Source organism: Staurois parvus, unplaced genomic scaffold, assembly GCF_062004578.1.
Source record: "Staurois parvus isolate SC_StPar_1 unplaced genomic scaffold, SC_StPar_1.0 ptg000166l, whole genome shotgun sequence".
Classification (NCBI taxonomy): Eukaryota; Metazoa; Chordata; class Amphibia; order Anura; family Ranidae; genus Staurois; species Staurois parvus.
This window is the reverse complement of record NW_028317962.1, coordinates 5,922,501-5,935,010: the sequence shown is the minus strand read 5'-3', so window position 1 is coordinate 5,935,010 and position 12,510 is coordinate 5,922,501. Positions and strand designations below refer to the sequence as shown.

Here is a 12,510-nt window from a genome sequence, read left to right as displayed (position 1 = left end):
AGGTTGTGATTACGTCAACCAATGAAGGAGAGAGTCATCAAAAGGGCCCCTGTGTGAGACAAATTTTTTGCGTCCTCCATTTTCTACTGGCCAAGTTAAAACACTTGTTCACTGCATATCAACTGACAGCTAGATAGACATGAGCCATGTTGAGGTTTACAATGCTACATAACAATGGGAGAGGTTCCAGCACCATCTGTCGCACATCTAGACAAAATGGGCCCCTATATCTCAAAGGTCCTTTGTGCAGCTGCACAATCTGCACAAATATTATGCCCACTGCTATAATGTCAATCATTTAATCACCAACAAGGCACCAGAACAGTCTCTTACTAGGCAGTCTCCTTCACTTTCTGATACTATTGAAATCTGTCAGGTAACATGACAAGATTCTATTGTAAAAAGCAGCACACTAGAGATAAATGTCACTAACTACTATAGTCTAGCAACAGGCTCAATACTCTGAGATGCTGACATTTTCTATATCTTTTGCAAAGCCATGGATAATCCATATGCCTATTCTATCAGCCATTCCCCCTTTAAAAGACATGACCCTTTCACAAACAAATCACACCCGATACATATTACTGCAGCATCAAGCATTTGCCATTTTAAACTTATGCCCATTTACTCTGCTCCAGTATTAGCATGCCATTTATACCAAACTGCATACAACTGTAACTATTCTTGGGGGATCAGGAAGGATTTTTTTTCCCTGCAGGAGCAAATTGGATCGCGCTTTGCTGGGTTTTTTGCCTTCCTCTGGATCAACTGTGGGTATAGGAATATAACTTTTTTTTCAATGGTTGAACTGAATGGACTTTTGTCTTTCTTCAGCCAGACTAACTAATGTAACTTTTTTTGCCTTCCTCTGAATCAACTGTGGGTATAGGAATATACCTTTTTTTTTTAATGGTTGAATGGATAGACTTTTGTCTTTCTTCAGCCAGACTAACTAATGTAACTATGCAATTGTTCAAAGCGGTACTAAACCCAAAACCAAAAATGTAATACATTCAGTCATTAGATGTGGTGTTTTTTTCCCCTCTATTTTCACTTGCTGCACTAGCCAGAAAAAGTAGCAGTATTAGAATGCCCTCACTCAGGATGAAGGAGCACAGGGGCACAGCAGACAGCAGCATTGTCAATATGAGGGAGGGGTAGTGTTAAATATATCAGCAGATTTAGATACACAAACATTTTGAAGTCAGACTCCAGCTCCAATACTTTTAAAAAGACTAAACAGACATTCAGAACTTTACAAACTTTGCACATTTTTTTTTTTTTGCAATATCAATTATGAAGTTCAAAGGAAATCAATCCTCCTTGCTTCCACTTTAAATATTATTTTAGTTTGTTTTATGATTTGCTGCTGTTTATTAGGAAAGCCTAATACATGCTTTTTCTAGGTTCTAAATATAGAAGAATTTCCACAAATTAAATTATATACAGTATATGCATATAAAAAAAAAAAAAATGGAGCAGACTCGATGGGCCACTTGGTCTTTTTCTGCCATCATTCTTTTACATTTCTATGTTTCTATTTATATATGGTCCCACTAATGTCATTGCTGCTTCTGGCCCACCTGTGTCTTGCACACTATGATAAAGTAACCATATAATAACGCTAAAAAACAATACCTTAATGAAGAAATTATATGGTTCTGTGGTGGACCACCCATTTGGAAACAGAATCTAAAGTCGGCAACAGATGGATCGAATCTCGGCCAGTTCAGCAGGGACCAGGTGAGATTTGATCCAACTATGGGCAGGCTGATTGTATCCAATTGATTGATTGATTTTCAGCATGCAATTATTGCCAACGGCTATAGTCGCTAACAGTCATCATTGTGTTCTCCCATCAGTGATGGCTTTCCATGCCCCCCCAAAAAAACACACACAAACACATCGTGAGAACACAATAGCTTCACGGGGGATTCCGCCATTAACAATGACTCGTGTTTGCAGGAAAGAAAATGACATAATCTATGGTCTGCTTTAGGAATTTAATAGATTACTACTGCTTTTGTCTTTACTTTAAAAACAACTTGAGACCACCTCACCTGTAGTTACGGTGCCTTCCACCAGCTCTGCTCTTATTGTCCCATGTATGGGCAGGAGGGTAACCAGGTACTCTGTACTAGGTAACATATCAATGAGACGTGTTTGCCTTACTGAGGCATCAAGTGAGAGTTCTATTGGTTCATCACCCCCAATGGGGGTATAACTCAGGATGAAGCGGTCAGCTGGAGGAGATGGGTCTGTCCATGAGACATTCACACTGTATGCTGTTATACCAGAAAAATAAAGCTGTGTGATGGGCCGGAAGCCTGTAGTTTGTAGAGAATGAAAAAAAAAAAGAAATTATTTTCCATGAGCAGTTCCATCAAAATCTTATCACTGTAAACAAGCAGATTTAATAACATAGTACAAGGCACACAATAAAGATACTTCATAGGCACCAGTGGCTTGAATTATCTACTGGCTTCTTATACCTCTCCAGGGCTTCATTGACAAGATTTTCCTTCCACAGTTGCCAACTATGTCCTCATTTCCAGTCCTTATTTCCTTCCTAAACTAATCAAACAAGTAAGTAAGGGTATCTCACTACTGACAATGCATTCTTCTTAACACATGTAATGGTTGTAGCATCTGCAGAGCCTCAGGTGCAGACAACTTGCCATCAAAGTACCCTCAAAAAATAAGAAGCAGATGTAATATTTAGCTTGAAATACAAAGTACTGGTGCAGTGACGTCTAATGCTGGCCAAGGACAGACCAACTGTTCGGTATGTTAAATGGAATGCAACATTGAGTTTGTCTCTAAACGAGGACAGTGCTGAATAAAAACGACACTAAGTTTTTAGGTCTTATCTACTTCTTTTTCAGAGATAAAAAAATCATATGTAGGTTGGCTACATACTGTACAAATAAAGGGGTAACCATCCCAACCTATAACTATCTTTTGCAGTATGGTGCACATGGAAGGGCAATGCACGGCACAAACAAAAGATTTCCCAGCTTGTTTCCCAGTTGTTTGCACACATTTGCAAATGTATGCATAACCACAGTATACAGAGGAGCCTTGATGTGAGCTCTGCGACTCACGCATGTATTTGCAAATGTGTGAAAATGAAAACTTCTGATTTAACATGAATTGTTAGACAGAGTCAATTTGGTTGTTTTGCAGACTGGCTGGTAAGTGTGCTTGGAAATATTTAGTTTGTGACATGACGTGCACTGCCCTTCTATGTACACCTTACTGCAAAAGCTAGTTATAGGTTGGGATGGTTGCCATATTTTTGTACAGTTGGTTGAATTAGGTGCAGGAATGCACTGGATGACTTCAGCTGCTGTTGAGCTCTTACTGAGCCTCATGTGCATCCCTGTACCTTTAATAAGGGGCAGGCTCCCTCCAGGCACGCTTACCTTTAATCTATCTACTGCTATATATTATGTGACTTTGGAGACTCTGAAATGTATAGAGTTAGCACTGCAGTATACAGAGGAGCCTTGACTAGGGCACTGCTGCTTACACATATATTTGCATATGTGTGCAAACAAAACCCCCTGTTTTAATGTGAATTGTTAGACATTTTGGTTGTTTTTCAGGTTGGCTGGGAAATCTTTTGTTTTGTTGATTACATACTGTACATTTCAAGGGTTATAGAATGCATTACATTTTTACTTATTGTTGGTCTGTTGAAACTAACACATCTATTAGTCAGTTAAATGATTATGCAAAAAAAAAAAATTTTTCTTAGACTAGCTGATTTACACAAAGAATTTAACAACATGAATGATTTTATTTAAATAAATTCAACAGAATTTCCCTTTTCCAAATAAAATTACATACATTAATGCACAATTATTTCCTTTTTTTATTTTTAATTAAAAAAAAGCCAAATTGAAAGATTAAAAATTAATTCACATAATAAGTAAATACTTACCTAATATATGGATAACCTAGGTCTGAGAATGGCATGCATAGAGGTGCAAATTACAGTGTGTATTGATTAAAAATGTTTGGGAGAAAGAAAAGAACAGAAGGAGCTGAAAGCAATTTCATTGCAGCATGGGTTACAATTTGTGAACTATGATTTGTTTTTAAGAACTGAATATTGGACAACTGAGCTTGTGCCTGGAATGGAAAAAAAGTATACTGAGATCTATGTTATTTGGAATAATATCCTCATTTCATGGTCTAAATGTACTGCAGGTAGGGAGAGTTTTGTGTACAATATCTTGTACAACATTGGGCTTTATAGTAAAGTTGTGTAGTGATGAAACTAAGAAAGGAAGGAGGTCATTGCCTGTTTTAATTAAAAACATTTAGGATTGTGATTTCAAGTACCACCTCCTGTACACTTGAAGTCCTGCTGCCAATAACCTAAATTAAAGTGTATGTTAAGCCTAAAAACTTTTACTTTTAGCTTTGAAGACAGCAGGATGAGAGTTAAACCCTATCAGATTTTCACTGCTATCCAAGCCATAGAGAGAATTCCTAATTTACTGTCCTAACAACAGTTTGATGAGACAAGAAGTGAGGAAGAATCTCCTATATCAACACAGAAATAAGTCAAAGGTAGAGCAAGGCTAGAACCCCCATCAGCTTTTCATTGAGTCCAATGTCTCTGTCTCAGATATTCATTCAATTCCTATCTGGTGAAACTGTTGTCACCATTACAGAAAGTGAGTACCTCTACCAGAGCTTTGGAGAACAGTAATAACCACACAGGACTTCCAATCATTTCCACTCTAACCATATTTAAAACAACATTTTGACAGGACAGATAAAGTTAATCTCCCTGCAGGCATCTGAATGGGGTCAGGGATGCGTCATTGGTTGCTAGGATGTCGGCAGCCATCAGAGTCCTAGCAACCCACTGGACATGCTGTTACATTCATGACAGCATCCCAGAACATACACTCCTCAAAAAGCTGCACACCACTCCAGGCTGCCACTCACCTGCTTGCATATTACTGCATAAACTTTTCTAGAAGGTGCACACATGGCCCGCCAGTCATTGCTTCAAACACACAAACAATCCACATGGCAGCACTCTTCATATGTTTATTGATAGAAGCCACAAAATGGGCAACACATCACAGTGGGGGACAGGAGATGAATAACGTGTTTCACACCCATCAGACGCTTGACTGACTAAGTGCCTGGTGGGTGCAAAATGCATTGTCCATCTCCAGTCGTCCACTGTGAATTGTTGTCCATATTATGGATTTTATCAATAAACTTATGAAGAGGACTGCCATCCATATTTGTCTGTGCGTTTGAAGTATACAATCCCCACTCTGAGCATCTGTTTGTACTCCAACTAAGGGTTTGTCTTAATTTAATTACTTCCAATTTCCCAATCTGCACACTAATAATAATTCTTTTTGAGTTTGCCATAGTGACTGATTTTAAAGTGGTGCAATTAGGAGCTCCTTAAAGCTATGGTGGTTTGGTCAGAATCAGAGATTTATCGCGCCAGAATATAAAATCAGAGGAGAGCGCTCTCATTGATAGGTAGATAAATACATGGATGCTGGTGGTGCTGAGTACTTTCTGTTTATGTGAAGGTTTGCTATATAGCCACCTCCACCCAAAGCTCAAATTTCAGTTTTTGTAGCAGTTGGCAAGCTGAATCACATGCCAGCTGCTTATATCTCTAGAGAACTTTTCTACTGAGATATCTCCAGCAAAGTTCCCAGTACTGCAGTGGTCTCTACAGATTAATGATGGTGTCATACATCCCTGAAAGATTCTCTAAAATGTTGAACAAAAATAAATTAGGGAATCCTTCAATGATACAACGACATCCTCATTACAGCCTCATGACACGGGACAAAGACACAAGTAAGGCCCAGCTATTACCAATCCTCTCCCCAGCATCTTTGCTCTCCTGCATCCAGGCTTTGGAGGCTCTGATGAAGAAGGTACTGCCTTCGAAACGTGTCAGTTATTTAGGACCCAGGTAAGGACTGTAGGGCTACAGATTAGTAGCTTGATGAGCGATTTTAATTTATTTGCTTGTGAGTATAATTTCTGAAAATGTTTAAAATAAATGCTGTGGGATAATGCACTAGGTTGGTGCATCCTCTTTTGTTAATTTGTTGTAGGAGTTTTAGGATATCCCTAGTCCTAGAGGCTTGCAAAGCCAGAACCTTTATCCCCATGGCATGAAGCTTTCTCCAATACCTATACTGGGCCATCACACCTATGCACAGGAGGAATTTTTAATGGTTTCTCTTGGAGAATCAACCCTGTCTCAACTATGAGACTCTCCCCATGAAACTGCATTAGTGCTAGGTTTTTAGCCGAGCACTGTTGCATTTCATGGGCCACATGCTCCTCTATAACCAGAAGTACTGGGTATTTTCTTCACACCCAGCAGCTGAACATAGAAGGGGGAATGTTGGAAAGGTGAGTATGTTGTGCAGGAGGAGTAGACACATCTGCATAGGCAAAGCAAAGACAGCAGAGGAGATGAGGGAATGGACGTTCCTCCATCTCTTCTGTGAGAAGCTGTCCCAGCCACTTACTGTGGTCCCGGGCTTTCCAGAGGAACGGGAGATCTCGGGAAGCACTGCTGGTAGCAGCGGGAGTGGAGGACAACCTTTCGTAGCATTGTAAAACCACTTTTACAATACAGCTGATCATTGTAGTGTGATAACCACTTGCTGACAGAATGTTTTTATAGGTTCGGCAGGTAGCAAGTGGTTAAATATCAAGGTTTTGGGGGTTAACACAAATAGAGAAAAACAATTAAAGAGCAATGTAAAAAAAAGGGGAAAAAAAGCAGAATTTGTTTCATTTGTGTGTGCAATTTGCATATTGTCTAGAAATGGCAGTAACAATTTAAGTCTAAAACATTGTTTCCACTTGTAGTGGGATAATTAATTGATACAGCGCGATGCAAGGCCGGTCATTGTCTTAGAATAATGAATAGTCTTCTATAAATAATTTGCTTTACTTATTTTATTGCTACAAAAATTCAGTGATATTTAAGTAATATTTATGACCTAATTTGTTTTGCGCCGAGGTGGTTGTAAAACAAATCTCAGATGCACTAACCAGGTTGTATGTGGGAGTAAGTAGAATAATAATATTAATAACACCGAATCTTACTCTGCAGGATTAAGGTTCAGTGTCAGAGCTGGAAGTAAATGCAGCGGCAATGATAGTGCCAAACAGCAGACCATAAAACATAGAAGAAATATAGCTGTACCTGTAAAAGCATCCACAGTTGTCTCTCGGCTCTGCTGTCTCCCCCTCTCTGCGATTATTGTGATGGTATATTCTGTTCCTGCGTCCAGGTCAGTGAGGTCATACTGGGTGATTTCAGGGGGAACCGTGATTTCAGAGGCCATACCAGAAGATGGTGTGAAAGAGATGCGGTAATGGTCGATGGGGCCCTGAGCTTTGGTCCAGACTAAGGAGATGGTCTTGTCTGTAGATCCAATGACCATTAGATCACTTGGGTTGTCCAACTCTAATAGAAAACACAACACAAAGACACTGATATTTCACCTGGACAGAGGCTGCGATTGTGCGATTGTGCAACTGCCAGACCCTTAGTCACTACTTTCATAATTCATATATGTTGCACCTGCACATACTGTATATAGCAAATAAATTATTCCCTTTTCTATGGGGAAAACCTGAGAATGATGATTGACGATCTTCTAATAAGTCTTTGCACTTTTTCATTTGGAGTGCTTTTAGAGGGCTTTAGCCCCTTCTCATTCTAACCTGTATGACCTGCGTGTAGGTGGAAGCTGCACGCCGATATCCAATTCTTCCACAATCTCTTTACTAAAGCATCAAAAGTACAGCTGCATACATATTGTCCTCGCCAGATACCCCTCCTTGATGAATTTTACCACTACTGGCTTGATTACAAGTCTTGTGATCAAGATAGCAGCTGTGAAACATGTCAAGGAGAGGGGGACCCTGGTTGAGGACAATGTGTATGCAGCTGTACTTTTGATATTTTAAAGTGGTTCTAAAAGCTGAATGCTTTTCTATCTTCATGCACTCTATGCATGAAGGTAAAAAGCCTTCTATGTGCTGCTCCCCTCACAGTCCCTCTAATACTTACCTAAGCCACTGCTCTATTCAGGAATATGCATGGGAGCCTCAGGTCTCCCTCTCCTCCTTGGCTGAGACACAGCAGTGGGAGCCATTAGCTCCCACTGCTGTCAATCACAGCCAGTGAGGAGAGAGTGGGGGGCTGGACTTAACCAATGCTCTATGTGTCTTATGGACAGTGCAGGGCTCGGGTGTGAGCACGCACCAGTGCCCCCATGGCAAGCAGCTTCCTATTGGGGGCACTGGTCAATCTGGATATCAATGTACAGCTTCTGCCTTAGGTCTCCCTCTCCTCACTGGCTGAGACACAGCAGTGGAAGCCATTAGCTCCCACTGCTTTCAATCACAGCCAGTGTGGAGAGAGTGGGGGGCTGGACCAAACCACGGCTCTATGTGTCTTATGGACAGTGCAGGGCTCAGGAGTGAGCACGCACCAGTGCTCCCATAGCAAGCAGCTTGCTATTGGGGGCACTGGTCAATGTGGATATCAGTGTGCAGCTTCCACCTACAAGTGTCCTAAAAATTGTAAGCTGAGACAAGCTTCTTAAAGTCGTTGTAAACCTCTGACATTAAATATGAACAAAGCATATTCCTCTATAGTGTGTACTTGTTTCAATCCAGAAAACTAAGTGTCATTTCTATCTGCTGCATTGTTCCTCTGCTATTTGTATGAGTCACTTCTGACAAGTTTTCCTGACACCAAGAGGTAAAAAGGTGACAGGACAGGGATCTCCAGCACGAAGTCTGCGATTGACAGTCTCAGCTCTGTTCCTGTATGCTATGTGAATTTGGGGGGAGGTTGCCCTTTTCTCCAATCAGCTCTCACAGAGCTCTGCAGATTGTAACTTCAGCTCCCAGGCTCTATACATTCTGTACTCTGAATGGCTGTAGAGCAGAGATTTTTGTCGATAAACAGGTGCAACTTATGTAAGAGGATATGATTCATCTCTGTGTATCACCGGAGGCCAGTCACTTCTCTGGGTATATATACTGGTTTACAACCACTTTAAGCCGGCCCTACAGCAAGCAACAGAGGTGCAAGTCTTAAACAGTGCTGTATGGCTGGGCTGTATGATTATATCATCTCATTATATCCAAAATACTTGTTGATCCTGCTAGAAATATTGTTGGGCAATAACTTCCTGTGCTCCCTCCCTGTGCTGCACTCTTATTAGTTACATTGTTCCCAGCTATTTCTGAGAACTACAGAACCCCATCATTTTAGATTATAAAGTAGTGGTAATGAGGAGGTGTCTGTAATCCTCTTCCATGGTGACAACACTGACTCTCTATGGGTACAGTACAGTGAGTGTTGTCATCCTAGGGCAGGAGGTGTGTTTTGGGCAGGGTCACCCAGGTCAAAAGACAAAAAATTCTGAAAAAAGAAAACGCAGCCAGCACATCTAAGGACTGTTAAGTTGCAAATTGTTATTCACGAGTTTAGCATTTACCGGTATGCTAGCTTTTTCACAAATAATGCAGCCATTCAAAATTCAATGAAGCAATTACAGATCATTATTGAATTTCAGTGCATGCAGGCCTAAGTCTGCTGACATGAGACTGTATGTCATTAGGACTGAATCCCCTAGATATGACTTTTACTTAGCAAGTTCACAACCCATAGGAACCAATGTAATGATTTTTTTTAATTGTTCTTACTTTTCTAATAGGATCATATGTGAATTCTGATTGGTTGTTAGAGACTGCTAAACTTGATAACTCTTTCCCATTAAATAAAGGTCAAGGAGATACAGCACTTGGCTGCTGTTCTTGACTGTAAATGCTGCACATAAGTGAATGCTTGTAAATTAGCCCCTCTGTGAATTGAGGGAAAGCTGTTGTGATTCTCAAAGCTCTAGACTGTCTGTCATGTCACAATAAAGGATGAAAAAAAATGGAAGCTACATACAAGTAAATATCTAAATTATTTAGAAAATGCAGTTCAATCACTGGCACTGAGTAGCTCAGCAGAGATTTCACTGGAGCCCAATGCTTTGAAAATTCAAATGACACTTCATACATCAGAAAATCTGATTGTATCTGCTATGAGAATTGTGTGGATGTAACCGAGCTAGACGGACTAAAAGAGTATGAGGGTTTAATGAGCCTTCAGTTGGATCACAAACATGTAAACTGTGACAACTCATACAATTCACATGCTCTCAGCCTGTTTCATAAAGACCTCTGGCTTTGAAAATTGAGACAAATTATTTACACCCAACTGGTGCTATTTATAAATGTATGATATACATGGATCCAGGAGTGGGAGAATATAAGATGTGGCATTGTACTGCTGCTGCTGATTGCACATATGGCTAGAAAATAAATATTTCATTGCCGGCTTAGCTCAGTTAGATGTTTCTGGATTTCAACAATGCGGCGTTTCTTTTCTTCAGTGATCATGGGTTTTTGTGGCAGAAAATATATTTAATCCAAAATAAGTAAGTGTGCTTTACATGTAATAAAAGTTATATTATGTTGTTATGTAGCTAAAAAGATACATGTCTGTCATAGTAACCTTAGAGTGGTTGTAAAGGCCCAAGGTTTTTAACTTCATGCATTCTATAAAAAACCTTCTGTGTGCATCATCCCCTCAGCACCCCCTAATACTCACCTAAGCCCCTTTTAATCGATGTGCACTTCAGTCTATAACATATATATATATATATATATATTAACAAGTGTGTGCAGACTTTACTAAGTTAAAAAACTTTCTTGATCCGGCCATAGACGATTCAAATCTTGACCTGTTCAGCAGGGACTGGCCAAGATTTGAACCATCTATGGGCAGGCTCAATGTACCCAAGTCAATCCATCGATTGGGTACAACCAGCATGTCAGATTTTTTGATTTTTACATGCAATCATTGCCAGCAGCTATAGCCAATAGCAATTTTCACTGTGTTCTCCTGGCAGGGACAGCGTCTAGTGCCCCCTCTGGGAGAACACAATAGCTTAGAAGGAGGTATTCCCTCATCAACACAGTCAGTATTGATGAGGGAATCAAGTAATTGCACCATCTATGGCCTGCTTAAGTTGAAGGTCATTCAAGTTCAAGTGAGTGAGATAGGAGAGCACTGGTGTGTGGAACAAACATGATTTGGAGTGGATTCATGGCAGTGGTGATAATTTTTGGAGATAACAAAGAAACTAAAATAACAATTTTTATGAATATTTATACATATATTGTATCAGAAAGTAAAACTGGAGTTATGTAGAGCACAGTTTATACACATAGAGTGATATATTTTGATACTGAGCACAGGGGATGTTTGTGTTGGATGTTTTTGCCCTAGTTTTGCTATATTTAGGATACAGTAGCTCTTCAACTGGTTTAGCCATCTCCTGCAGCATAGATCTACATCACACCCAGGATAAAAACAGTCTTTGTACAAAGAATACAAGAACAACTGAGTACTGTCCATAATACTTTTTTAATTGCACTAACATCCATATCTTCAGGACAAGCTTTTGGGGTCTTCCCCCTTCTTCAAGGTCCAAGCCTGTACACCCTGGACCTTGAAAAAGGAGCAACACCCCAAAAGATTGTCCTGATAATTAGGATGCTAGTGCAAATAAAAGAGTTTCATGGACAGTACTTAGTAGAAGTCCTCATCTTCCACTCTACTCAACAAATATTAGCTTGGATAACTGATGAAACCTATGCAAAGATTAATTATCATCCTATAAAATCGAAGACATTTCAGTAGTCTTCACTGTCACTTTATGTGACAGTTTGTTATAGAATATCTATAAAATACTTCTTTTATGTTGGTTAAAACGTTTCTGGCCCTGTCCACTCCAGTTTGGCATTAAAAAGATTTCAAAATGATTGGTCCATTTCTGACATTTGCTTTACATGTAATATGTAATGATTTCAACTTCTTTCCTCCCCGGGCAGTTACAGTCAGGTCCATAAATATTGGGACATCGATACAATTCTAACATTTTTGGCTCTATACACCACCACAATGGATTTGAAATGAAACAAACAAAATGTGCTTAAACTGAAGACTGTCAGCTTTAATTTGAGGGTATTTACATCCAAATCAGGTGAACGGTGTAGGAATTACAACAGTTTGCATATTTGCCTCCCACTTGTTAAGGGACCAAAAGTAATGGGACAATTGGCTTCTCAGCTGTTCCATGGCCAGGTGTGTGTTATTCCCTCATTATCCCAATTACAATGAGCAGATAAAAGGTCCAGAGTTCATTTCAAGTGTGCTATTTGCATTTGGAATCTGTTGCTGTCAACTCTCAAGATGAGATCCAAAGAGCTGTCACTATCAGTGAAGCAAGCCATCATTAGGCTGAAAAAACAAAACAAACCCATCAGAGAGATAGCAAAAACATTAGGCGTGGCCAAAACAACTGTTTGGAACATTCTTAAAAAGAAGGAACGCACCGGTGAGCTCAGCAA

General features: G+C 39.8%; 1 protein-coding gene across 2 annotated transcripts in view; it reads right to left on the bottom strand.

Annotated features, from left to right (window-relative positions):
• TNR (tenascin R) overlaps positions 1–12,510 on the bottom strand; it is a 667,948-nt gene that overhangs the window by 83,628 nt on the left and 571,810 nt on the right. For both annotated transcript variants that reach the window (XM_089676333.1, XM_089676334.1), the window contains exons 11-12: positions 7,229–7,492; positions 2,064–2,330 (exon numbers count right to left, since the gene is read on the bottom strand). In XM_089676333.1, coding sequence (XP_089532459.1) covers positions 2,064–2,330; positions 7,229–7,492 — 531 coding nt within the window. The remainder of the gene's footprint in view (positions 1–2,063; positions 2,331–7,228; positions 7,493–12,510) is intronic.